The 27,887-nt window shown below is 36.2% G+C and overlaps 1 protein-coding gene across 4 annotated transcripts; it reads left to right on the forward strand.

The window, feature by feature from the left end:
- The first annotated feature begins 551 nt into the window (after positions 1 to 551).
- On the forward strand, positions 552 to 27,874 carry CIBAR1 (CBY1 interacting BAR domain containing 1). 4 transcript variants are annotated; one of them, XM_059994896.1, is made up of 9 exons: positions 552 to 812; positions 1,329 to 1,563; positions 3,796 to 3,864; positions 4,832 to 4,933; positions 7,807 to 7,812; positions 9,020 to 9,124; positions 17,922 to 18,035; positions 22,880 to 22,999; positions 24,949 to 27,874. In XM_059994896.1, exons 1-9 carry the CDS (start codon positions 787 to 789, stop codon positions 25,033 to 25,035), a joined length of 864 nt encoding a protein of 287 aa, XP_059850879.1. In that variant the 5' UTR covers positions 552 to 786; the 3' UTR covers positions 25,036 to 27,874. The 4 variants fall into 4 exon arrangements, with proteins under 4 accessions (XP_059850879.1, XP_059850878.1, XP_059850877.1 ...); XM_059994894.1 differs by lacking the exons at positions 4,832 to 4,933; positions 7,807 to 7,812 and adding exons at positions 2,734 to 2,757; positions 24,659 to 24,735 and having other exon boundaries at positions 660 to 812; XM_059994895.1 differs by lacking the exons at positions 4,832 to 4,933; positions 7,807 to 7,812 and adding an exon at positions 2,734 to 2,757.
- Positions 27,875 to 27,887: the final 13 nt, after the last annotated feature.

Raw genomic sequence — 27,887 nt, forward strand, 5'->3', positions numbered from 1 at the left:
TTACTTGGAAGAGCAGCAGAAGCGAAGGCCAAGGATAGGGGGTTTTGTTTGTTATTTATCTCGGGTTATATCGCAAAGGTTTAAGTGTCTCCTCATCAAACTCTAAGGCCCTTCAGGGCCGGGAAGGTTACGGGCGGAGAGGGGATTCTTATCTTTGTATTATTCCCAGTGTCGAACATTACTTTTTCCACAAAATGGGAACTCAGTAAATATTTGCTGAATAAGTGAAAAGCTGAATAAATGAATAAGGCGGAAAGCACTGCTCCTTCCAAGAGCCCACAAGTTCGGCTTCAACACAGAGAAGTGGACAAGATGAGCAGTTTCTAAGACTCAGCGTCGCATAAGCAGAGACTGGCCCCACTGGCCTCCAGTTTTCCCTCCCTCCTCGTTACCGTTTGACCCGCTTTTCTCCTGCAAACTTTGCTCACAGTACAGCATGTAGGGACGGAGGCGGGAGTTTGGTGGCGGGTTGCCGCAGGACGCGGAGAGGCCCGGCAGCCCCCAGCCTTCCGCCGCGTTCCAGACGCTCGCGCGGGCAGGAGCGCGCAGGTGGACGCGCCGGCCGCTGGGCGCGGGTGGGTGCTGGGTCACCTCTCTAGCTTCCGCGCTCCGGGACGCCGGCGCCGACCGCGCGGGAGCGCGCCGCGTTGCCGTGGAAACGCCGGGGCAGCCGCGGCGGCGCGTGGGGCGGGCTCTCGGGCTCTCGCGACCCCGCGCACGCCCGGGCGTTTCGGAACCCCTGTCTTTGGGCCGCAGCCCCGGGTCTGCGACCGTGCGCGAGGCAAGATGTTGAGGCGCAGCTTGGAAAACCGGTAACAGCCCCGGGGCCGCAGCTGCCCAGGGCCGCCACACGCGAGGGCTCGGGTGGGGGAGTGGAGGCTTCCTCCGTGGGCCTCCGGGCCGAGCTCCGGCGCGGGGCCGGGGGCTGGACAGTAGCCGCCGCGCTCTGGGGCCTACCTCCCCGGTGGCCGGCCCTCACGCTCCCCAGGCGCCGGCCCCCGCCCTGCCGCGGGCGGTGCAGACGCCGGGTGGCAGCCGGGCGCCCGGGCAGCATGGCGCGGAGCTGCCCCGGGAGCCGCCACCCCGCAGTGGCGACGCCGGCCGGAGCCAGGCCTCTTCGTGCGCCTGCACTGTGGGATGTGGAGGCCAGGCCCCGAATGGGGACCTAGAGGAGGATCGGCCTTGGGAGATGGTGGGATCTTTGAAGGTTTGCGCCGTCGAAGCTGCAGAATACCCCGGGAATGTTGGCATAATCAAATTAACGTGAAGATGAATCCATCTCATCTCAAATGAGAATGATTTGCTTTTTGTGTCACCTTTTTCTCTAGGGATGCTCAAACCAGACAACTGCAAGATGCTGTCACAAATGTGGAGAAGCACTTTGGAGAGCTGTGCCAAATCTTTGCTGCTTATGTGCGGAAAACTGCCAGACTGCGAGACAAAGCAGACCTCCTGGTGAATGAAATCAACGTGTATGCCTCTACAGAGACCCCGAAGTTAAAGCAGGGCCTGAAAACCTTTGCCGATGAGTTTGCCAAACTTCAGGATTATCGACAAGCAGAGGTATGGAGTGAAGTCACACCGTCATGTTATGAATGAGCCCTGACGTAGTGGACGGAGGAGCCCTGAAGACTTGTAATCTACCTAACTGCAGTGGCGAACACACTCTTGATGATAAACGTACCTTTTCATGTCGGTAACATTGTGTAAGTCTATTAAAGGGACGCTTCCTGTGATTTTACCGTTTTCAAACTAAACTCTAGGGTGTCTTGAAGTACTGAATTTCCCCACCTTACTTGCCAACTTTTGGCCATGGGGTGGCTATTTGCAGGGCGTAGTAAACGTAGTACCCCAGGGCAAGAAAAGGAGCATGACTTGTGTCTTGTGTGCAGGTAGGTATATTTTAAAGTATATATGGAGATGGAAGATGTTGGAAGTGGTGATGTGAGTGAATAAGTAGTAAATGAACAAAAGATTTTTGTTGCTGCTTCCATGCTCTGGAAAGTTGACCAATGTTTCATTGAAAGGCGGTGGGGGGGCGGGGGGGGAGTACAGTATTATTAATTCTAGTCACCATGGTATTATGCATACAAACCAGTAGTGAAATTTTGTGGAGTTTTTTGTTTTTTTTGTGGGTTTGTTTGGGTTTTTTTGCTTTGGGGTGGGGGGAGGGAAGAAGGTGGTGTTGTAATTGTTTAAATTGTTAAAGCCCATTTACTTTAATACCTCATCAGTACTTATATTTACTTCAGGATTCAAGATACAGGTCAGAAATTTTCACTTTGACTTTAACTTGTCAGAAGTTGCCCAATTAGAGCTGCATTGCTTCTTTTGTACTTTTCTCATCAGTGCTTTTCTTCCTTTTTAAAAGCCTAAAACAGAAATTTCAATTATCAAAAAAACCTCAGAATCAAAAAGAAGATAATGATCTTTGAACCTATAACTGCTAATCATACAGAAATTTGAGTAGTAATTACTTTTGGGGCTACTTTGTGGGAAAATGTTTCGTTCTTGTCATATGGTATTTATTCTGTAATAAGCAGCTCTCAGTTATGTGTAACTGGGAACTTAATGTTTCAAAAGTAGTTTATACTCACAGATAATACTAGAACCCTACGTTAGCCAATAATTTCAGTGCCCCTTTCTAGACAACCTTTATGCTATTTATCAAATAGCAAACTGAATTGATTTACATTTGTTTTTTTTATTTCACTTGCTTACCAAATGGTGGAGGTGCTAAAGAACAATGAACAAAAGGTAGGCTACAAAAAGGAGAACAGAAAAAAGACTTGGCTAATCTTTACACTGAATAATCAGTGTATGGATTATTTGAAATGGAATAAATAATCCTGAGTATTCATGGATTTGATTTTAGGATTCCTAATATTTAAATGCTCAATGAGAACTTGATCTTCTCCATTTTCCTAAAATTTTTTAAGTGAAACATTCATATACATTCTGTTTATAGAAACTAAACAAAAATGAATATGAAGTGATATACACTCACTGATTATATAAACCTGTATCATCAAAAAAAAAAGCCTTTTTCCTGCTACAAAAGTAATACATGTTCATTTTAAACAATTAAATACATGTCATCTTGTATTAGCTATCCTGAAAAAGAAAATTTTAATGTCCAGGAGTTATTTTTCTTATGCTATAGTTGTATACTTGCCTTAAAAAAAAATCTGTTTCTTTAGTGCCTTCCACTAGTGCTATTAGTAAAAGGAGAAATTACTCAAAATCTGATAAATATTGTAATGTTTAAGAAAAACTGTTTAATTTTAAATAAAAGAGAGATCCACCATACAGTATAACAGCTCAGAAACACTATCTTGTTCTCTAAGTGGTCTGTAGGCTTTTTTGCTTTTGAGGATTGTGTTGTTTTAAATGTTTCCAATATGCTATATTTTTCAGCTTTGATTTTCTTATCTGGAAGGTTGGGCTTTTACATTTCCGATATAATGTATGTAAAGTATCCATCCAAGTATTAAACACACTGAAAGTGGTAGCTGCAATAAAATTTGAGGTGTCTTAAAACTTACCAAAAGCTTTTATTGCTACTGCACAGCTTAACAGTTTTTAATGTATTTGAGTTTAGGTTCTGAGTCTTATCAATTTCTGGTGGTTATTCTTTTATTTATAAAGGTAACTGACATTTTAATTTTAAAAATTTCAAATATTAATCGGTGTAGTAATTATGTTCAGGTTTGACAGCACACGTTTTATTTCAGAATTTAAATTTTGATATGTCTATGTTTCTTTTCAGTTATATTTTATAATAATTTTCAATAGGTTGAAAGACTTGAAGCCAAAGTAGTTGAACCTTTGAAAGCTTATGGAACCATTGTAAAAATGAAACGAGTAAGTAAATTCATTTTTTCTACTATTATTAGGTATTCTGGCAAAACATATGAGGTTTCCAATAACTGTCCTTTTAATAAAAGGTACAGAGTAGTGTTTAGTCATTCTTTTTACACACTCTGAAGCATTCTTAGAACTTTGAGAATAAGGAAGTATTTTTATATACTACTGTAGCATCATAAAGCAATTTTGTTTATTATGGAAACTTTAAAATATTTAATATTTATATTCATGAAGAACATGTGGAAAGAAATTATTTTACTAAATGAATTTGTTTATACTTTTGTTTTAAAGCAGGCGATAACATGTAAACTAAAAATGAATGTGACAGAGTTTTTTTTTAATTTTTTTGAGGTATAATTGACATATATTAGTTTCAAGTGTACAACATAACGATTTGATGTTTGTATATATTATGAAATGGTCAAAATAAGTCTAGTTAACATCTGTCATGATACATAGTTACAAATTTTTTTTTCTTGTGATGAGAACTTTTAAGATCTAGTCTCCTAGCAACTTTCAAAATGCAGTACAGTATTATTAATTCTAGTCACCAGGGTATACATTACATTCCCAAAGTTCTGTTTTTTAAATCAACTTTATTGAGGTATAATTTACATGCAGTAAAATGCTCTTGTTTTAAATGTACACTGAGTTTTAATAAATGTGTATACATCTGTAACTACCACCACAATCAAAATTTTATGTGTGTGTATATACATATATATAAATATATATATAGTTTTGCATTGAAATTGTGTCATTATTTGAGAGGATATTAAACTACACACATGCACACAGTCTCACACAAAAAGACACACACTGATTATGCAATAGTAATAATTCCTGTGGTAATGATGCCTGGATCAAATAGGGAGTGTTCTTCCCTTCTTAAAACAGAGAAGTGTATATTTTACTACTTAAATAAGAGATTTTTATTAACAAAAAAAAAAATGCCTGTTTGCAGGATGACCTCAAAGCAACATTAACAGCAAGGAATCGAGAAGCTAAACAGTTAATTCAGTTAGAAAGAACACGTCAGAGAAACCCATCTGATCGACATGTTATTGTATCCTTTGAATTTGGGTCTTTAAAAAGATATTTTGTAAGGTATGCAGTACAGAAGTAAATATATATGGAAATTATGCATTTCTACTTTAAATGTGCAAAGAATATGAATGTAAAGTTTGAAAAGAAACACATGCATTTACAAATTCTCACTATGGAAATTAGCTAATTTTAAAGAGAATACACAACTTAATTCAGTCTTATGTTGTTTTCCACAACATATTCAAAATATAAAACACTCATAAGTGTAGATGTTTTTATAAAGAATACAAAATTCTAAGATTTTTTACATAAATGATGACTAAATATTAATTATAAAGTTAAAGATCTATCATTAATCCTAATATATCAATGCCTTCTCAGCCCTGCATTTGAGAAAAGGAAGGAACAATAATTTTTTTCCTGGTAAAATTCCCTTCATCTTGAAAAACAACAGCTATGTGAAACCACAATTATGACTTCCAGCCAAAGACCCTCAGGAGATTCAAGAGTATAATTGAGGTCCACAGCTGGACACAGATCTAAATAGGAGTGTCTACTGTAACGAGGTTCTTCTGTTCAGAATGATTATTTGTTAAACTAGAATGTGCCATGTTCAAAACTAAACAGGGACTTCCCTGGTGGTGCAGTGGTTAAGAATCCACCTGCCAGTGCATGGGACACGGGTTCGATCCCTGGTGAGGGAAGATCCCACATGCTGTGGAGCAACTAAGCCCATGCACCACAACTACTGAGCCTGCGCTATAGAGCCCATGAGCCACAACTACTGAAGCCCGCGCACCTAGAGCCCATGTTCTGCAACAAGAGAAGCCACTGCAATGAGAAGCTGGTGCACCACAAGGAAGAGTAGCCCCTGCTCACCGTAACTAGAGAAAGCCCACATGCAGCAACGAAGACCCAGTGCAGCCATAAATAAATAAATAAATAGTTAGATAAATAAATTAACTAAATAAAGAAAATAGCATCTGGCTAATTGCCAGCAACTGGGATAGGTGCAGTTGTATATAAGGTACTAACTTATCCTGCTGCCTCTTTTTCCCATTCCTTGTGTCTCCTCCCTACTTAAGGTTTTTTACAGCCCACCTTTGCCAGAAACCACATGAGGATTGACTCTTTGGGGACATTTGAGGTTCCAGAACACCTCCATTTCTGAGGGGAATCCCTTGATTAGTGATTTTGGGCTGCACCAACAGCCTGGTCCTCCTTCCTTTGGACCAAAGATACATATGCCCAACCTTGTAATAAAAATGGGCAGCCACATGTCTGGGATCTACAAACTGGAGATTATAGAGTCTGGGTTTCAAGCAAGTCAGACAAACTACAGAATGCGGGAAAATCTGACTGACAACTATGGACTAAGGCAGAGACTAGGGAATATCACCAGTTTTTAAGAATCAAGCCAGAGGTCAAAATTTTGCTGCTTTGTTCGGAGGAGGGGAGAGTACGTAAGGGCAGAAAAAATGTCACATCTGGAATCTTGAGGTGGTATGATTGATTCAGGGGTATTGCTATGGACACTCGATGTGGAAATAAATGTCTTCCTAAGACAGACGCCTCTGACTTTGGTACTTTGCTGTAAACACTGCTGTGGAGGAGGCTGTCTTATACCATAGACAGAGCAGGTCAGGAGTTCACACAGGGGGAGATAAAGCAGCAACTGAATAGATTATGGCTGTAGATGAATTGCCACACTCAGTGGGAAAGGTGTAGGACTCCAGTGGATTTTGACAACCTGAAACCAGAAAATAAAGGACAGTCTACATATAAATGCATCCACTATAAATATAAAGATATTCTATCATAGCATCATAGAATATTTACCAGGATAGACCCTTAAAATTCATCTGATCTTCAAAAGAAGTACATTAAAGTTCAGTATATAAAATAAAAGAGTAGTTCTGGTATAAGAGGATGGGGTAAAGAAGAATCCCAGTGTTCTGCCTGGACCCCCTAAGGCCCCTGGTGGCTTCTGAAAAAGCTTCTTGCAACAGAAAAACACCAATCTGGCTCACTCTTTTATAAGCCATTTTGCACTCATGACTAATTTCATTAAATATACTGATATCCTTATTCATAAAGTTGTATCACAGTATTTTAATCAAAAGTATCCCCTGCCCAAATTGGTATGTTATAGGATTTTGAAGAATTTTCAACAAAAGGAAGAAACAGAAATCTTTATCCACTTTGCTAAAAATAGCTGTGCGAATTTGGGCACGTGGCTATGCCCGAGTAAAAGGATTTGAGACTAGGAAATGAATCATAGTTGCTGGAGTGTGGTGGAAGGTGGCTTCTGCTTCCCTGCTCTTTGCTAATTTAGCCAACTCTACCTACCCTTCCAGATTTTAAAATGAAACTGTCAATAAACGGGGAGGGAAAAGACGTTAAGTCAAAAGTAAGTAGTCACGGTAAAGAATTTCACAAGTCACATGTACTGAACAGTATTAGAAAAATAGTCTGCTTGAATATTCTCATTAGTAAAAGGTTAACATGCATCATAACTGTTAGAAATTTTTTCGTAATAAATCCTGTGATAGTTATATTTTTAAAAATCTGAAAATCAGTAATAAAGAGAATTGTTTTTGATTACTGGTTATAATTAAAAGCATAAAAGTTTGCATGGATTTAAAGAAAACTTTATACCCTATATAGCAAATGTACACACACAGAGATATATATAAATGTTTAAATGCTTAGTTTCTTGAAATTGTATATCTGAATTAACCTAGTTGTAAGAGTATATAATCAATATAAAGTTATGATTAATGTATAATCTAATTGCAAGAAGATATAATTCTATAATAGCATATGATTTTAATTTATTGGAAGAAATTGTTCTATTTGAAATGTATTTTTTTCCTTTATGAAAAATTTCAGTCACAGGTGGGTAATAAAGTGATGTGTGAAGAGATGGACCCCTATAGTAAACCTTTTTACTTATTTCAATTTATACATTTTCTTGAAAAAGAAAGCAAAGGCTTAAATGTCATAATATTATGTTTCACAAAACTTTGATTCACAACTGCAAATTTTTCCTATGGAGTAAATATTAAGATGATGATATGTGATACTTTTGAGTAAACATAATACTAACATAGGAAACATTATTAGAAAGAGTTTAATCAGAAAATTGGGCCATGTTTTTAAAAATATGTTATTGTTTAACAAAAGATTTTAAATATTTTGGGGCAAACTGTTGTCCTTAAAGGAAGAGATGATTTTTTTAAAGAGAAATACATGATTAGATTGGAAATGTTCTGCACTTTACAGCACTGTAGCCACTAGCTATATGTATGGCTATTGAGCTCTTGAAATGGCAACTAGAGAAACCAGTTTTTTAATTTACATTTGATTTTAATTAATTTAAATGTAAATAGCTACATGTTGCTAGTGGCCACCGTATTGATTGTACAACATGGATCTAGATAGTATGAGTACTTTGAAGGAAAGTATTAGATTTTCCATCTAATTTATTAGTTGCTGGTATATATTTTTTGTAATAAGCATTAACTAAGTAATAGTGTAATATTGTTAGCTTATAAGAAGAATATACAAATAGAAAATCCATGCTGAAATAAATATTTGTAGTGTATATCCTACTCTACCTGATTAGGATATTACAGAAGTAGAAACATTTCATGCATTTGGAGAACTAGAAGATTGAAAATACTTAAGTATTTGGGGGGAGAAAGGGTTAAAGGGGAGAGAGATAGTGAGGAGAAAAGGAGAGTATGATAAATGGCAGAGACAGTGAAATATGTGAAAGCAGTAGAAAATATAGAAAATTGTTTTACAGTAAATCATCCAAGGGTGATATAGAAATAAAATGATTTTGTATGCAGAAAGGGAAAGAATTTTTGTTTTCTTTTGTTTGAGATCATGAATCATGTCACCTGAAAGATTTAAAGTTCTTTACTCTGCATGTGCTTATCGTATAGATCGTTTTACTTTATGTGGTAAAATATATTTTGAATGATTGACGCTGTTATGGCAAAAAGCCAGTACCGCAGTGGTAGCGTTTACAAAAAGACTCAGTCGAATGGATTCTGACTTGAGTTTTTCTTGTACTTTGGCGGGGACACTTTTGTAGGCAGAAACTGAATTACAAAGGGCCACAATGGATGCTGCTCGAACAACTCGCCATCTGGAGGAGACTATTGACAGCTTTGAAAAGCAGAAAATAAAGGATATAAAGGTAACAAAGTAACTGTTAAGGTTCAAAATATGTTTTCTAACCTTATTTTTTACTTAAATTTATGACAAATTTAAATTACTGATTTTTTTAGTCCATAAATAGTCTGTGTGAAAAAGATGTAAACAGAAACATATCAAATATTATTTTCTTATGGAAACAGTGGTATTTAAAGGGGCTCCATTCCCAACCAAAGGCCAGATATTCAAATGTTATTACAAATAGTGTTAATCACAGAAAAATGACATTTATTATGTTTTTATGTATCAGGTACGGCTCCAGGCACTTTACATAAATTATCTTTTAATCTTTACAGCAACCCCATGAAAGTGAGGTGGTGTTATCATATATTATGTAAAAAAAAAAAAAAAAAATTAAGCAGAGATATAAAGTAACCTTTCTGAAGTATCATAGCCAAAAGTCTGAACCATAAACCAATTATGTATTTTAAAAATCTGTGCTTTCCATTATGACACACTATCACTAATTTTTATAGCTTATAGGTTTCTAATACCTACATATTATCAAATAATTAAGAGTAGCTAACCACATAAACTTGCATCCACCATGGTATGGTGTCACAAGAATTGACTTATTATAACACATCAGTAGACATTCAGGATCACGGACTTGAGAAGGTCTTCAGTGACTTTCTCATAGGCATCTTGGAAAGATACGGAGGATTACTTACGATCACGTTATGGCCTTTAAAACAAGTCATCTAAGGATGCCTTTTGGCTCACTGCAAATTTTCCTGGAACAGCTTTTAAAGAAGAGTAGTTTTTGTCATTTTAATAACTTATTAACAAAGAAAATATCCTGCCTTCAAAAGTTGCGTTCTTATCAATAAAATAGGCATTATCTGCCACTTAACTGTATCATTTCTCTCTACAGTCCATGAAACAACATTCATTTGCCCTTTTATTTTTTTTAAATTTCCTATCATAGTTTCATAGAATTTCAGAACTTTGATTTTTCTGATAGCCAGGCTCAAACGTCTCTACTTAGGTCCTGAAGATTAAAAAAAAAAAAAAAAAAAATTAAGCCTTTCAATTCACTCTGCACTCTGCTGTGTAGATTGCTACTCAGGAGCTGCCCTGAGACAAACCCTTTTACCGACATAGAAGAGTGTGGGCAGGGCATTACATTTTACAACTGCTGACATCCTCTCTCAAATTGAGGGAGAAGGGAAGGAAGATTAAAATAATTGGCTCTAATCTGAAAAATGAGATTGGAGACTTGTGAGGTATGTCTGATTCATTGCCACCTAAGTAAGGGCTTCTTTAGTGACTTGGGAGCCTGATTCCTCACTTTACCACTGTTCTTCATGCCTAAAAACTTCTCTTTTACACATGGCAATCTGTCTCTGATCTTTAGGCTCACTTCAGTGTTCCATCTGCATGCTGGCCAACTCTACAGGTGATTTTAATCCCACGAGCATCACCAATTACAAAACGGGCAGAGACAGTGAGTGCAGAATTCCCAATTACAATTCCTACGACCTGGGATTTCCTGAAGCAGTAGGACATGGAGTAAGGGACTGCACAGTGGATGGTGCACAGAGAAGAAAAGGGCTTCCAAGCTTCTCTCTTGGCCTGCTATATCATGACCCTGGAAGAGGGAAGTCTTGTGGTGGTCACAAAAAAAGAAGACAGGAAAAAACCTACTTTTTTAAAAATGGAGAGAGAATTCATATACTGTACAATTCTCCTATTTAAAATGTACAGCTCAGTGGTTTTTAGTGTGTTCAGATATGTACAACCATCATCACTCAATTTTAGAACATTTTTATCATCTCAAAGTGAGGCCTAGTACACTTTAACTTTTACCTTCCTGCTCCCCCAGCCCTCACCCCCAGCCTAAGCAACCATCACTAATCTCATGTCTCTTTGGATTTGGCTGTTCTGAACATACATTTCATATGAATGGAATCATAAAATACATGGCTTTTGTAACTGGCTTCTTTCACTTAGCATGCTTTCAGGGTTTAGCCATAGTGTAGTACGTATCAGTATCTCATTCCTTTTTATGGTGGAATAATATTACATTGTATGGATATTAAGCACATTATGTTTATCTTTTCATCAGTTGATGGACTTTCGGATTGTTTCTACCTTTTGGCTATTATGACTAATGATATAAACATTCATGGACAAGTTTTTGTATAGACATATTTCCATTTCTCTTGGACATTTCATTTCAGTTCAACCATATAACCTGTTGAATTACTAGTTCATATGGTAACTCTGTCTTTAAAACTGCCGGACTGTTTTCCAAAGTGGCTGTGCCATTGTATTTTCCCACCAGTAGTATATGAGGGTTCCAATTTCTCTGCATCCTCACCAATACTTGTTGTTCATCAGACTTTTTCATTATAGCCGTCCTAGTGGGTGTAGAGTGGTACCTTATTGTGGTTTTGATTTGCATTTTCCTGCTGATGCTTATGGCCATTTGTATATCTTTTTTGAAAAAAGTGTCTATTCAGATCTTTTAATTGGGTTATCTTTTTTTATTGCATTTTAAGAGTTCTTTATATATTCTGGATACAGATCCCTTATCAGATGTTTTGCAGTTATTTTCTTCCATTCTGTGAGTTCTTTTCACTATCTTGATGGTGTCCCTTGAAGCACAAAGCTTTTTAATTTTGATGAAGTCCAGTTTATCTTTTTCTTTTGTTGCTTGTGCTTTTAGTGTCATATCTAAGGATCCATTGCCAAATCTGAGATTATAAAGATTTATCCCTATGTTTTCTTCTAACACGTTTATAGTTTTCATTGTTAAGTCTTTTATGCATTTAATTTTTGTGTATCATGTGAACTGAAGGTGTTAAACCCCATTCTTTTGCATGTGACTGACTATCCAGTTGTTCCAGCACCATTTATTGAAGAGACTGTTCTTTTCTCATTGAAGTCTAGGCACTCTTGTTGAAAATCAGTTGATGTGGTTTTGTTTCTGAACTCCCATTGATCTATGTCTATCCTTATGCCAGTACCACACTGTCCTGATTAATTAACAGTGCTTTGTAGTAACTTTTAAAATCAGGGTGTGTGAGTTCTATTTTGTTCCTTTTTAAGATTGTTTTCGCTATTCTGGATCTGTTGTAATTCGGTATGACTTTTAGAATCAGCTTGTCAGTTTCTACAAGTCAGCTGGGATGCTGACAGGGATTGCATCAAATCTGTAGGTCAATTTGAGTACTACCATCTTAAGATTAATTCTTCCAATCCATGAACGTGGGCTGGTTTTCCATTTATTTAAATCATCCTTAATTTCTTTTAACAATGTTTATAAGTTTCAAAGTGTAGGTTTTGTGCTTTTCTTTAACTTTTTCCAAAGTATTTTATGATTATTGATGCTACTGTAAACGGAATTTTGTTTACTTGATTTCATTTCAGTTCATTGCAAGTGCACAGAAATACCGTTGATTTTTGTGCATTGATCTTATATCTTGCAACCTTGCAAAACTCATTTATTAGGTCTGATAGTTTTTTGCAGATTCCTCAAGATTTTCTACGTACAAGATCATGTCATCTGTGAAAGTGTACACTTTTAATACAGGCCCCCATGACTCTAGCAAACTCCCAGAAATATGAGTTCCAGAGATTAATACCAGAGTCTGTTAAGGTTATGAATCTCTGTTCTGTATGTCTTTCCTCCTTACTGTCAAATTGTTCCTTTTCCAAGTTAGGCCTCATTTGAGATGTTTTATGATAAAGAGGGATGCACAGATCCTGTACCCAAAAGCCTCGAAAATCAATCAGAAGGGTTACTTTACCACCCCCTTACTTCTAACAAAAACAATATTCAGATATTGCCATGTTGATTTTACCATGTCTGACAAACACCTCTGTTTGTGAGATAAATTCTTGGAAAAGTCAAAACTGTTGATCCCGCTCATGTTTTGGGAGAATCAGACACAAAACATTTTTTTTTTTAAAGAACATTCTTATTGTACCTGTTATCAGGCTACTGCTTCAGATGGAGGCAGAGCTTCTGGGTCTTTCTTTAACCTCCCTGGGGGTAGAAATGATTGGCAGTAGTGAGCACTGCTCATAACTGTATTAACTGTGTTTGAGGTGGGGTTTAATTGACAAGTCCATCTGAATTTTAGCAGCAGTGTTAATTAGTAAGGTAGCACAATTTTTAGGAAAAGACTTTTGATAGGAACCTTGCAAAGGATCTGTCTTTCTGGGAAAAGCTGGTATGAACTTAGTTGTATAGAATGTGGAAGAAAAGTCACAATCCTATTTGTTTCCCATGTAATGGAAAAAGTCATCAGTTATATGGTGTCAAGGGAATTTCTGACCTATGAAAACGATCTTGACCAGGGGTCACTCCTGGAACAGATAGGGACAGGAATTCAGTATTGGTAAAGTCGCTGACGTGAGCAAGAAATAGCTTCAAAACTTAATTTTTAGTAACTTTATTTTTCTTATAAATAAATATGAAATCACCATGACTTTTTTTCATAAAATTGAGAAAAATGTAATAATTCCACTACTCAGAAATAAGCCGTTTTGGTTTATATCCTTCCAGACTTTCTTTCTATGAAATATACTCAAGAAATATACTAATAAGAATAATAACAACAAATATTTCTTAGACATTAACTATGTCACACATTCTAAGCATTTTATATGGATTAACTCATTTCCTCCTCACAGTGTCCTATGAGAAAGGTAATATTATTACCACTATACAGTTTTATTTAAATGGGACCACACTATATATAGCATCTTTTTAAAATTTAATATATCATGGATATATTTGTGCTGAGGAAACAAAGATCCATATTGTCCGTAATGGCACCCTCATATAGTATTTTGCTATATGGATATATCAGTTTATTTAACCAGCCCTCATTGATGGACATCTAGATTATTTTTGCAATTATAGATCTCATTGCATCATTAAACATCAGCCTTTTTTCTGGTCCAGTTATTCTCTTGGGATAAATTACTAGAAGTGGCATTCTCATTCAAAGAGCATACACACTTTCAATTTGGATAGCTGTTTTTAACTTCTGTCCACAAAGCTTTAACTAGTTAACATTTCTGCAGAACCTTACATGAGCACACCAATGTAACAATGACGAGTAGTAGTATTTTTAATAATAAAATAATCTAATAGGTGAAAAATCAGTATCATCTTAATTTGCTACAGTTACTACTGTTGAGGCAGAGTATTTTTTCATATATTTAATGACACATTTTTCTTTAGTAAATTACTCACATTTGACCTTAGCCTATATTTTTATTGAGTGTTGGCATTTTTCTTATTAATTTGTAAAAATTCTTTATATTGAGAATATTAACCCGTTATATTAAAGAGAAGATCTGTTGCAAATATATTTTCCCATTTTGTTGCCTATGGTATGTTTTTACCACCTTAAAGTCTTATTTTTGCTGCCAGATCTATTGATCTTCTCCTTTTTGATTTCTGCCTTGGTGTCATGCTTAGAAAGGAGTTTTCATCCCCAAGATTATATAATTATTTGCTCATATTTTCTAGTACTTGTATGATTTTTTAATATTTTAAATATTTTATTTTATGCAGTTGTATTTTGCCTATGGTATGAGGTAGATGTCTAACTTTATTATTCTCAAATGGATAGAAAGTTCTCCTGACATCATTTATTAAATAGCCTCTACTCTGGAGAGCTGTCATTTCCCATTTGCCAAAATTATTAACAAGACCTTTTATGACTTTTTTGTTAAATATCCTGCTTTCTAATTAAACCAGATGGAGGCTTTAATGTTATGATAAGGAACATTTTCTAATTTAGCTGGTTTACTCCTTGGACAATAAAAACAGCACACTTGTGCTGAGCACTTACTCTAAGCCAGTTACCATACTGTACCTTTTCCTGGATTACATTTAATCCTTAAGGCAAAACCTAAGATGTTGAAATTAAGGAGAAAAGAACAAACTGTTTAATATTACACAGCTGATTTGTTTCCGTCTTGATTTGAACCCAGGTTTATCTTAATCCAGAGCCCCTATTTTAAACTACTAGGCTACCTGCTTTGCAGAATACTTGCCGATGGGTAGAGAATTTCATATTAGCTCCCCCACCACCCCCACCAATAAAAATTAAGTACGTACCCAAATGGCCTTCTAGTCACACAAAATAAAATTGAAAATGAGGAAAAAAAAGTAATGTGTGAATGCCTCTGGCCCGGACCATACTGACCCATTCCAGATTAGCAGATTACGTGAGATCATTGAAAGCTATGTTTATTTGAGGAAAATTTTTTCTAAATATGAATGGATCTTTCAAAGTTCCACCACCTTTCTGGTGACTCACTGAAATTATTTTATTTTAAAAACACAATGTTTTTATGTTCTTTCTTATACCAGTTGTCATCTGATTCTTCCTTGCTATTATCCTCCTCCTTTCTGCCCATTTTCCCATGTTTTATGAAATTCTATCAATAGCTAGAAAGAAAAAGTATAACTGGTAGTTTTTCCTCCTTACTATACTCAGGGATGTAACTGTCCTCTCTGATAATCTTAAGGCTTCATGGTTCTTGGGTCAAAAATTCCAAGTCTGGAATACTGCCTTAGCAATGCCACTGATTCTCCATCACTGTTTGTGACAGAAGAGTTAACAGGGCCATTCCCATCTTAAATAGATACATAGTATATGTTTTGTCAAGAAGTAAACGGTCAAACCATAAAGGATTAAACCAAAGTATCACAAAACTTGAGTGATTTTTCACTCATGTTCCAAGTAGGAAATAATAGCCATTTACTAATTAAAGCTACTTCTTAAAATGTTTTCTATCACTAAGTGAAACTAAATTTTGAGACTGCAAAATGCTAACAGACTCAATGTTGAGCTCTGTCTTTTCAAATGAGAGTGTAATAGATTCTTTTATCAGAGGATATGGATAAACCAAAATAATGTATCATTCTTCAGTGACAGACATATCAACATATTTTCAGGGCTTACTTATGAGCTAAGGGGAATATAACTCGTATAAAATGCTATTATTAAGAAATTGTTAGTTCAGAGATGACATCACATTCAGAGATTTTGGCATCAGGGATTTAATAACTATATTCAAATATTCAAAAAATATTTTAAATTATTTTGAATTTTTTCCATATTCCTCAGTTACCACAGTGGAATAGACTTGAATTAAGCCTAAACCTACAGATTTAGGTGTAATAAGGCTGTAAATGTTTGGATTTCATTAGTTATTAAATAGTGTGCCAGTCTCTTAAAGATTTAGAATGTTCATTTGTAGAACTATTTAAAAATAGGAGTAATACCCAATTTACTTGAGCGATTTAAGCTTAACCCCTTACTTTCTAGCTAGTCAACTATCTTAGGAAGACTGACAAGAGAAGCACCAGCCCTAGTCAAAAGCCATTCTACCTCTAAGGTATTCCTATCTGGAGATTCTTGGTGTGGAATCCAAAGTTGCACCTTGGCATAATGCTGTTTATTAGTCAGTTGCCAGTCCAGTATACCAGAGCACTTTGTGACCTATATGAAGTGACAGTAAAGGTCATTGTCAGTTATAGTTATAAGTCATTTATCCCAGAGCCCAATCTTTTCATTTAGCCCTACATACGTGCTTGGCAGCTCAGAAGGGTTACTTTCAACTACAGATCTATTTCCACTGAGTAGCAATCAGAAGCCCGTTAGTTCTCCCTTAAATATTTTTCTAATCCTTAAGAATGGAGATGGAGAGGGGGGGAAAAAAAAATCACAGGACACTAAGGGATATCTGTATGGCTACTTTGCAAGGTGCAGGACCACTCCTATCTGGGTGGTTAACACAGGAGAACAGAAATGAAGGAAAATGAGTATTTGACTATTGCCTTCTAGCCTAACCCATCTCATCTATATTGCCCCTTAAAGGACAATGCTTGAGTATTTTCTATCCTATTCTTATTCTGCCCGCTTCTCTTTACATTAATGCTCTGATTTTTTATTTTGATAAGGGATAAGATAACAAAAGGATAGATCCTATTTTATTGAAAACTTGTCTGGCTTGTATACTTTCCCTACCCACCGATTATCTCACCTCTGGTTAGATCAACATGCACATCTTTATTCATTTCTCTTTGCTCATGACCTTCCTTACTGTAATTTGTCATCATCATGCTCAGAGTTTACCTGTAGTTTATTTTTAAAGGAAATGATTGATTCCAGCGAGAACAGCACAGTACAATGAGCAAGAGCTCTAACTTTGAAGAGTCAGATCTAAGTCTTAACATTATAGCTGTGAGCAACACTGGACAAGTCATATATTTGTAAACTGGAAAGCTCTATGCAAATGTACGGTGCTATTATCAGTAGTAGGAATATCATTATTACCAAGTAATCCCTTTGTGGTTAGAGAATACAAGTATCATATAAATATGATGGGATAGAATTCTTGCCTAAAAAAACATTCTTTTAAACATCAGTTGGAGTTGCTAAAAAAAAACAGCTTCAGTACTAAACTGCTTTAGCTAATACTTATAGGCACTGAGCAACAGAGTACATAATGACATACATTTTAGTCAAATCTTTTTTAAAATCATAAATATCTAATAGAAGAACTGACTAAAAAAGGGAAGTAAATAATAAGATAGGAAATATTTTGTGTAATTTGAAAGTTTTGCTGCAGAAGGGCTTTGCAACTATTTTTATTCCAGTTATCTTTCGTACTTCATCTGCCCTGTGGAAAAACAGACACCTCTGTATCTCATAAAATGCCAAGACTATATAGTAAGGAATAAATTTACTAAATTCATGAAGCAGTTTATATGATTGTTTAAATTCAAATCCTTGTGTTTTTAGACTATATTTTCAGAATTTATCACTATCGAAATGTTATTTCATGGCAAAGCTTTAGAGGTCTACACTGCTGCCTACCAAAATATACAAAAGATTGATGAAGAAGAAGATTTAGAGGTAAGACTACGTCCATCTAAGCTCAGTTCTTCTATTGATATGGAAATGTTTAAAAGAAAGCATTAGTTTGGGTAAAAATATCTTAAATTAGAACACTACATGGTTTAGATGTTATTGTATGCAGTTCCAAATAGCTGAACCTGTATGACTTTCTATTTATTTCTATTTATTTTTTAACTGTTCAAATTAACCATGGTAGAGTTCCAAGGATTAATCCAAGGATTAATATCTAGTAAAACATAGAAATAAAACCATTACATGAAATAATGTATCATTTTGACTAGTGATATGTCACTTACATGTGCTAAAAATAGCATTTATTGATTTGAGCTAACATTTGAGTGTTTATGCCACAACACCCAAAGCTTTACAGGCATTTTCTCACTCACTCCTTTGATGTAGGTACTGTTATCATTCTCGTTTTACAACTAAAGAAACAGGTATAGGGGTTTTAAGTAACTTAACTTGCCCTTGGCCACTTAGCTAGTAAATAGCGGAATCTGGCTTCTAACTAGTTTTGTGGGACTTAATCAGTAAGCTATGAAATAAATGTAGGTTTGCTTTGTACTGATAGTTAAATGCAAATAAATCTTACTGGCCAGCTAACATTAGAGCAATTAAATATCAAAGCCTGGTTTCAACCAGCTCACCTGTAGAGTTAATGTCCTACAATCTTACCTTCCAAAAGGGGAAAAAAAGGCAAAGTATTTTTGCTGAAATAGATAAAATATTCGAGATATACTCTGTCTACAGTAGAAGTGAAAAAGGCCACGTACTCTCAAGATACAACCAGAATTTTGTATTAATAAGTGATAGAATTTGAGAGTGTCTGTCATTTCATAATTTTGAAGATTCCATTTTTTTTTAACTGAAGTATCTATAAAGAGATCCCCTGGGCCTTCACTTTCCACTACTCTGCTGGTTCCAAGAAACCTGAATTCAGTAAAACCAGATAATAGCTTGGCCAAAATGAAGAAAAGTACGTGTTTTAGTATGTGTATATACATTTTCCAGCGCCAAAATCTGCTCTCAGTTTTACCTCAGTTAAGCATACATGATCGTATTTCTATTACTGTTTGTTAATAGATGGCTTCTTAAGTGTCTATTCCCTCCAAATACTAAAGCTAAGGTTTCTAAATTTTTACTCCTTTTTATATCCTATATTTTTAAAAAATAGATCAAGCTTTTATCTGTAATTTGTAAAAGTAGCAAATGTTTATATAGTGATTACTTTGAACCAGCTACTGATCTATGCATTTTCATTGTATTATTTTAACCCTACCATCAACTTTAATAAAAGTATTTATTATCCTTACTTCTGTGGATGAGAAAACTGAGGCATGGTGAGGTTAAGGAACCTCCCAGAGGATCCCATAGCTAGTAAGTAACAAAGCTGGGAGCCAAACCCAGAAGTTTGACTATAGACATTGTGTTTTTATCCTATCTATACTGCCAGAAGCGTGGTTCTTGATGAGTGACATGAACCATTTCCTACAAGAAACAACACTATATTGAGTGGCAGGTTCAAAACTGATCCCTCGCTTTTCCTACAAGACTTAAGTTTCCTTTACAAGTATTTTCATTCTCCTTTTTCTAATACCCTTGACCCAATACACTTGTCACTAAAGTCACTAAAAGTTCCTTCAAGCCCTTTGGACCCCAAGATTTTCCTTCTCATTCCAGAGGTCCTAGATATCTTTTTTGTCACACCACTTCCTTTACCACTTCTCTTACCACTGTTCTTCATCAGCTAGCTAGGTAGGATGTAGGATTCATTAAAAAAATTCAAGATCTCAGGGCTGTGTGGTAGATGTGTTTTTGAGTATGAACTTCCCCATTTTTTCTATTGGGGCAGTATTGAGCAAGTTAACTTTTTCATGCTTCAGCTTCCTCATCTGTAAAATGGAGATACTTATAGTGCTTACCTCATAAAAAGTACATTCATCAACTGTTTATTGAGCACCTGTTATATGCCAGACACCATTCTAAGTGCCAAGGATTTAGCATTATAAGAATTGGTCCAAGTTGTCAAAAAAGCAGAAACTTAAAAGGAGTTCAGACATTTAAAAAATATACTGTGTGACTATTTACGTTTTATAATGTGAAGAAGAAAAAAATATACAAAGAAAAAATAAAGAAAAAATATAGTGTGCTGCAAGTGTATGTGATGGAGGATTCTAAATAGTCTAGAGAAAGAATGATTTCTTAATCAGAAGTTTGAGGGATAAGTAGGATACGTGGCAACAGCTTTCAGGCAGAGAGCTCAGATAGGTATACAAAGGTCCTGAGATGTCATGAACTATAGGCCTAAGCTATCACTACAATGCCATACAGAAATTGTGGAAAGGAGAAGAGAGCAATCTGGGGAAAGTTGTGTGGGACAAGTCGAAGTAAAATTACATCAAACAGCTACCAAGATGAGGAAGGACCCTTTAAATACAAGTTTCTTGGAAACAAGTAGAGAAAATATGCAGAGAGGAACAGAGAAATAATTTGCTGTTCTTCTTAGATAGCAGTCCTGACTTACTCAGGCAGCAGCTAATTATTTGAATCTAGTTATCAGAAACCATCTTACCTGATTTGTTCTTCACATAAAAAGTATTGTCAGGCCCATATTCCCCTTCAAAAGATCACCTCTGTACATTCAGTTCAGAGCATATTTCAGATCTTGAGACTCACTCCTAGAAGAGATCTTGGACCATATTGGAAAATGCATTATTGCCAATAAATTAATATTCCTGTAAATCTGTTGTTTTGCAGTAGGAGACTAATATTCAACTGGTTTAGACTTTTACCCCAAAGGTTGTAAATTATCTTCCACTTCCCACTTTTATCTTTGCTAGAAAAGCTTAAAAAGGAATGTCATTCTAACAAAAATATATTTCTTCCAAATACCAGTGGATTGAGTCATCCAGTTTTGATATCATACCAGGATGCCAGGTTCCATGTCTGGCACCAAAATATAATTGGGTCCTCAGTAAACTGTTCAATAACCTAATTATTAGCATGCCTGAATTGCCGTTTAACCAAGTCATACCGCTTGCGTCTTGCGTTAAGTTTCATCCCTTGATTCCTTTTGTGTCCTGCACTTCTTTAAGGTTTAAAGAAATGTGTAGAGACATCCCCTAGTTTGGGTCGTTTTTTCTCAAAACACCCAGATTAAGTTCATGTTAACATCATTCATTTACCAGGCTACTGTCTTAAGCTGGAAGGAACTGCAAAGATAAAACAAGGCTTCTTGCTCTAGAGGAACTTAAAACTAGTTGTAGAAACAGACATGTAATTACAAAACAGTGAGATAAAAGCTGTACTGAGGGTATAAACAATAGGAGCTACTGACTAGAGAACAGGGGAGAGCAGAAAAAAGATGGCATTTGACTTGGCTCCTGAAGGATGAGTAAGTGCGCTGAAATTCCAGGCTGAGGAACCAGCACTGCAAAGTCACAGTAGTATTACATGTTCTGCATATAGGTATATATACTAAAAGTGAAGTATAATGGGTAGGTGTGGGTGATTGTAAGCCTTGAATGTCACCTAAGGCATTTAGACTCTCAATAGTCAGGAGCCAAAGTTTTCTAGTCAGAGAAAGTTGTCAAAAAAGGTAATGTGGGCTAAGGGAAACCCTTTAAAAATATTTCGGGTATATGCAGTAGAAAAAGGGATGTGAAGAAATAGAGCAGCTAGCACATGAAGAGTTTCGTGATGGCATGCATGGAAAAGAAGTTTCAGGACAAGGTCAGCTGAAGACAAAAAGACAACTTTCAAGACCAATTTCAGTGGAAGGGGAAAGCCTAATGTAGTTTGTTGACAAATGAAGTAGAATGTTTGAGAAGATTTTTAAAAAGTAAAGTTATACCTTGAAGTAATTTTTTTTTTAACGGATCTCGTTTGTGGGGGAGGAAAACTGGAGAAAGAGAGCTTTTGTTTGTTGAAGTTTCGCTAAAGGGAAAATGCACCTTGGAGAGAATCAGAATGACATTTGCTTTAAAAAAGGAAAAGGGGGCTTCCCTGGTGGCGCAGTGGTTGAGAGTTCACCTGCCAATGCAGGGGACGCGGGTCCATGCCCTGGTCCGGGAAGATCCCACATGCTGCGGAGCGGCTGGGCCCGTGAGCAATGGCCGCTGAGCCTGCGCGTCCAGAGCCTGTGCTCCGCAACGGGAGAGGCCACAACAGTGAGAGGCCCATGTACCGCAAAAAAAAAAAAAGGAAAAGGATAGGGTGAAGAGTTGAGGAAAAAAAGAGGGAATATGAAGAAATTCACATCTGACAGACTTGCCTTCTTTGTTACAGAAATGGTGGAAAAGCTACAGGTAGGGAAGCTTAAGACCACAGTAAGATTTGGAACTACTGCCAAGCAATGGCATTCCAGATCCTGGTGAGATTGGAATCCATAAATTAGAGTGGCTCCATTTACTCTTCTGTGATGTACTATGAAAGCCATCAGTGAATTTAAACTGATAAAGAGTTGAGGATAAGCAGAACAGAAAGAATCAAAGTTGTGACTTAGTCTTCCCACTGGCTTGCATACTCTTTTAATGTAGGAACTTTTCATGTTTCACCAGCAAAAGCTCTTAAGTGATTGTTTCAGGGCCCGTCATCATCTTAGGTGGTTCAATAGAATTTTTTAGCTTACATCTTTCCAACTTAAAATATTTATTTTATTTTTTTGATTTTTGTTTTAAATTTACAATAAATAAACTTTGTCCCCAGTGTGGGGAGGGGAGTTGCTTAAAAAAATTCTAAGCTAAGGGGGAACTTAACATGATAAACTAAAGGGAACTTAACATGATTTTCTAGATTTCCATTGTTTAGTATCACTTTATAATGTTTTATCATTGCAACAGGTTTTCCGAAATTCTCTGTATCCACCAGATTATTCATCCCGTTTAGATATCGTAAGAGCAAATTCAAAGTCACCTCTTCAGAGATCACTGTCAGCTAAGTGCGTATCTGGAACAGGACAGGTGAGCTAGAAACCATAATTTAAAGGAATGTGAGCTACTGCCTTTGGAATTGTTCAGTACTAAAAATGTTTCCCTTAAGTCACAGGACTTCGAATAACTTACCCTCTCTTACCCTCTTATGTAAAATAACAGAAGACTGCACTAGGTTCGGCTCTTAATTCTTTTATCATCTGTAAGATATTACTCTCTGAAGCAGAACACTTGGGAGCAGAGGTGGAAGGGACAGGAAAATGCTGATCTACATTTGTTCTCTGGTATAGCAGGAAGAGCACAGATTCTGAAATCAAACTATTTAGGGTTTAAATCCCACTATCACAGCTTACTGGAAATGATACCTAAAAAGGGCTTTTGTTGAACATTATCATAGATCCAGAAGCACATATCTTTAGGGTAAAGAATCAATTTTCTTTTCTTCTATATCCAGAAAGCCTGAAGTACCTGGTATCTAGAACAGGGAGGGGTCAACCACCTTTTTCTCTAAAAGGCCACACAGAAAATAGCAGGTTTTGTGGGCCATATGGTCTCTGCCCCAACCAAGAGCAGCCATAAACAATACATGAACAAATCAGTAGTTGTAATAAAACTTTATTTACAGAAACGCCACAAACTGGGCTATAGCTTGCCAACTCCTGATTTAGAAAGCTATGGCCTTTTTCATATCTAGCCTTCAGAATTCAAAATTGAGCAAAATATTTTCAAAATATAACTTTCAGGTAAGTGTGACCCAGTACCTTCTGTTTACATTTGATTCTCCTCTAAGCATTTATTTACTGCTTTTTATTTATGCATCTCTCCCCTTAACCAAATTATATTTTTATTATTCCAGTACTAAGTGCCTTGCACATAAATTCCATAATCAAGTATTATAGTACTAGTATTATAGTACTATAGTATTATAGTATGCAGAGTTTTGACCTTTTAGAGCTAATAATATCACCTAAGTTAGCCAAGATCTGTGTAGCACTTTAGAATACATAATCCCAGGGTTTCTCAACCTCAGCACTATTAACTTGGAGCCAGATAATTTGGAGGGGGGGAGGGAGGCAGGGGTACTGTCCTGTGCATTGTACAGACGTTGAGCAGCATCCCTAGCCTCTACCCACAAGATGCCAGTAACACACAAACACACACCCCAGTTTTGACAATCAACAGTGTCTCCAGACATTGCCAGATGTCCCCTGGGTATAATCACCCTCAGAAAAGTTTGAAGCAGGATGATCCAAGTGGTAACAGTCAGGACTTAAAGCCAAGTAGTGAATTCAGATTCTCAACTCATTACATTTAAACCAGACTATTTTTAAAGTTTAATATTTCAGTTGCCTAGTTGAAATATCCTTGTGTTTTTGCCATCCCTTTAATGAGTTTCATTCAGATACCTGTTTTTGTGACCTAAGAACTGTTTAACTAAAATATTTTTTGACATTTATAATATACAGAGACTATACTTTTCTCTTAAAGTCGGTTATTGAAGTACTGGTACCCAACTGGAATCAAATGGCTAATTTCACATTTTTCTTCAAAAAATAATATGAATGAAAAAATTTTGCGTCTGTTTTCAAACCTTAAGATACAATAATTCATAGGGAATTTTCATTACTAAAAATTACTACTTATGGACATTTTTCTGAAATATTTGTTCTACGTGTACTTCTCTATCAGGGCGTATTAAAAAGATACCAAGGGCTTCCCTGGTGGCGCAGTGGTTGAGAGTCCGCCTGCCGATGCAGGGGACACAGGTATGTGCCCCGGTCCGGGAAGATCCCCATGGCGCGGAACGGCTGGGCCCGTGAGCCATGGCCGCTGAGCCTGCGCGTCCGGAGCCTGTGCTCCGCAACGGGAGAGGCCTCAACAGTGAGAGGCCCGCGTACCGCAAAAAAAAAAAAAAAAAAAAAAGATACCAAGCATGTAAAAATATTTTTTAGTTAGTATTATTTAAAATGTTTTAACAGGTATCCACCTGTCGACTAAGAAAGGATCAACAAATAGAAGATGATGAAGAGGATGAAGACTTAGATGTTACAGAAGAAGAAAATTAAATTTAAGTAAACTTTGCATTTCCATTTTCATCTTAAATGACTTGGAATCCAGAATGACTAAAACTGTAAAACTTTATACTGGCTTGAAATGAAATGAAATCCTACTGGAAATGGAGAAATTATTAAAGGAAATTTATGCTGACCAAAAATGAAGTTTTAAAAAATATTACACACCAGTCATTTCAACATTCTGTCTAGCAGCATGTGATCTTTTTGTATAAGTTCCATTTTTTTAAAAAGATTATGTATTTCAGAAGTATTTCATATTAATGCATTATACCTAGTTGAGGTTACACTAGTTAAATAGATAAAAACAACAAAAAAAAAAATCTAACAATTCCACTTGCTTCCTTTAGGTTAATACACCATGCTTTCAATACCAGAAAAGGGTCCTAGATAGTCATTCTGATGAAATACAAATTCTGTTCCATAAAGCTTTAATCAAAAAGCCAAGTTTTCTTTTTTTACTTTTTTTTCACTTCTACTACAACCTGAAGTTTCATCATTCAATATATAAATTTACTTTTCAATGAGAGTATTATAGTCACTCTTAACAATAATAGGACACTAGGATATTGGTGTTTTACAACTATACATAAAGCATAAATTTTAGCTTTAGAAAGCTACATTCAGCTTGATTCTGGTTTTAAAACGAAGCCACTGTCATACTAAAGTGCTATATATGGCACTACATCTTTTGCAAAGCTATGATTTGGTGGAATGTTGCCCTAAAAAACATCATGGAAAACCATAAATCAGTAAAAATTCTGTAAAACTTTTACCAAATTACCATCTAATCAATAAAACAATGTACAGTCACTCTTGTTCCTGAAAATATAAAACAATTTAATCAGAGCCTTTCAGTATGTCTGATGCTTTTCTTCTTTGGATGGGGAATTGTACTTCTGTTATTTCATAGATCCCAGTCAGGCATATAAAAATTAGGAAATGATCATTTGGGATTACCACAAAAGGATAACAGAAAAATAAAACTTCCCAGAAAGCTTTTTTGACTTTGTTATTCATGGTTCTGTTCTTAACAAAGCACTGCTTCATGAAAATAGCCCTAAGTGATAATTTACTTAGTTTTTAAGTAAAATATTCAAAACATTTTAAAATCCTAAATAATTTGACATTCTTAAAAAACTGAGGATATCATTGCATTTTTATTTTCTCAGTATTTAATCTTGGTATTTGTAGCTGGGAAAAAAACACAGTTCTAGTATTGCTCTTGCTGCTTATGATAGCAATTCACTTCTCTTGAGCATCAGTTGCCCTATTTATAAAGTTAAAATAGTGCCTGATATATAAAGCAATCAGCAAATAATTCTGATATAAAATGTATGCTTTGGCTACTTCAAAAAAAATATTCTAAGGACAAAAGGAATATACAAAATACTTTCGATGTAAAATTAAATTTTAGACCAGACATAGGTTGGCAAACTCCTTAAAGGGTTACACAGTAAATATTTTTACAATTTGTGAGCTGAGAGACAAAATCAAGGCTATTACATAGGTACTTATGTAACCCTACTTAAAAATGTAAAAGCCTCTTTTAGCTTCCTTATAAAAAGACAGGCTATAGGCTTCCATTTCTTATCTCCAAAATAGGTTTATTAGGGTTATTGGAACTAAATGATATAGTTAATTCACATGTAATTAAAGATCATAAATACACAGTATCTATTACAGCTCAGTAAATATTAGCTTACATTTAATACAAAGATGGAGGTGATAGGGTCACTGCTTAATAGGTGATACATGGACCAAGAGCCAATGCTCTTGACAGTATTTTCAGTAAGTGGTAAGTGTGTGCTCCTAACACAATGATTCTTACCTATCTCTTGGGATTAAGTTTACTTTCTAGGCATGATCTATATTTTTCAGAATACCTCGAGTCAAAAATGTTTGGCTTTAAGATAATTAAAATGCCACTGGGTATTAAACTAGAGAACCAATATGCCACTGTACCTGATACATCTAGGAGAGGAAACAAAACTGGCTATGAGATAATTACTGGAGCTGGGTGATGGGTGTATGAGGATTTAGTACGCTATTCTCTTACCTGTTTGAAATTGGTGGTGTGCTGGTAGTTGGCTCTCTGGGGTGGAAAATGCCCTGATTTTCTGCATTTACCAATTTCCATGGTGTGAATACTCCTACCACGGCCAATTTAAGTTATCAACATGTCACTGAAGGCAGAGTTGGGAACAGATATGCAAAAATGGCTCCCAAGAAGTAGAAGCCAGCTTTCTGTAATAAACTTTTTAAAGTTAAAAAATATATTAAACCGAAGATTACGGAGTAAATTAACTATTCATATCAATCCATTAATTTTACAATCGAAATACAAAGCCTGTGTTTACTATTGTGATAGCCTCTTATCTACCACGACCATCCCAGCCTAGATTGAGAAGCAGTTCAATATTAAGTGATACTGCACTTTAAGCTTCATCTTAGCTTTTACTGATATATATTTAAGAAGCATTTTTAAGTCTTCCCATATCTCCTCCAATAAATTATCTAAATAATCTCTGAACAGTTAAAAATATCATTTCTTCTTATTGTCATTTTCCTAGCTGCTTGTAAGCTTACTAGTTTCAAGAGCCATACTGATGTGCTTTTTTGAACCAAATTTACCAATTTATTCATTCCACTAGCAAGAACGACACTCAACATAATTAAAAACACAGAGGGCTTCCCTGGTGGCGCAGTGGTTGGGAGTCCGCCTGCCGATGCAGGGGACAGGGGTTCGCGCCCCGGTCCGGGAGGATCCCACATGCCGCGGCGCGGCTGGGCCCGTGAGCCATGGCCGCTGAGCCTGAGCGTCCGGAGCCTGTGCTCCGCAACGG

Source organism: Delphinus delphis, chromosome 17 (genome assembly GCF_949987515.2).
Source record: "Delphinus delphis chromosome 17, mDelDel1.2, whole genome shotgun sequence".
NCBI classification, from domain to species: Eukaryota; Metazoa; Chordata; class Mammalia; order Artiodactyla; family Delphinidae; genus Delphinus; species Delphinus delphis.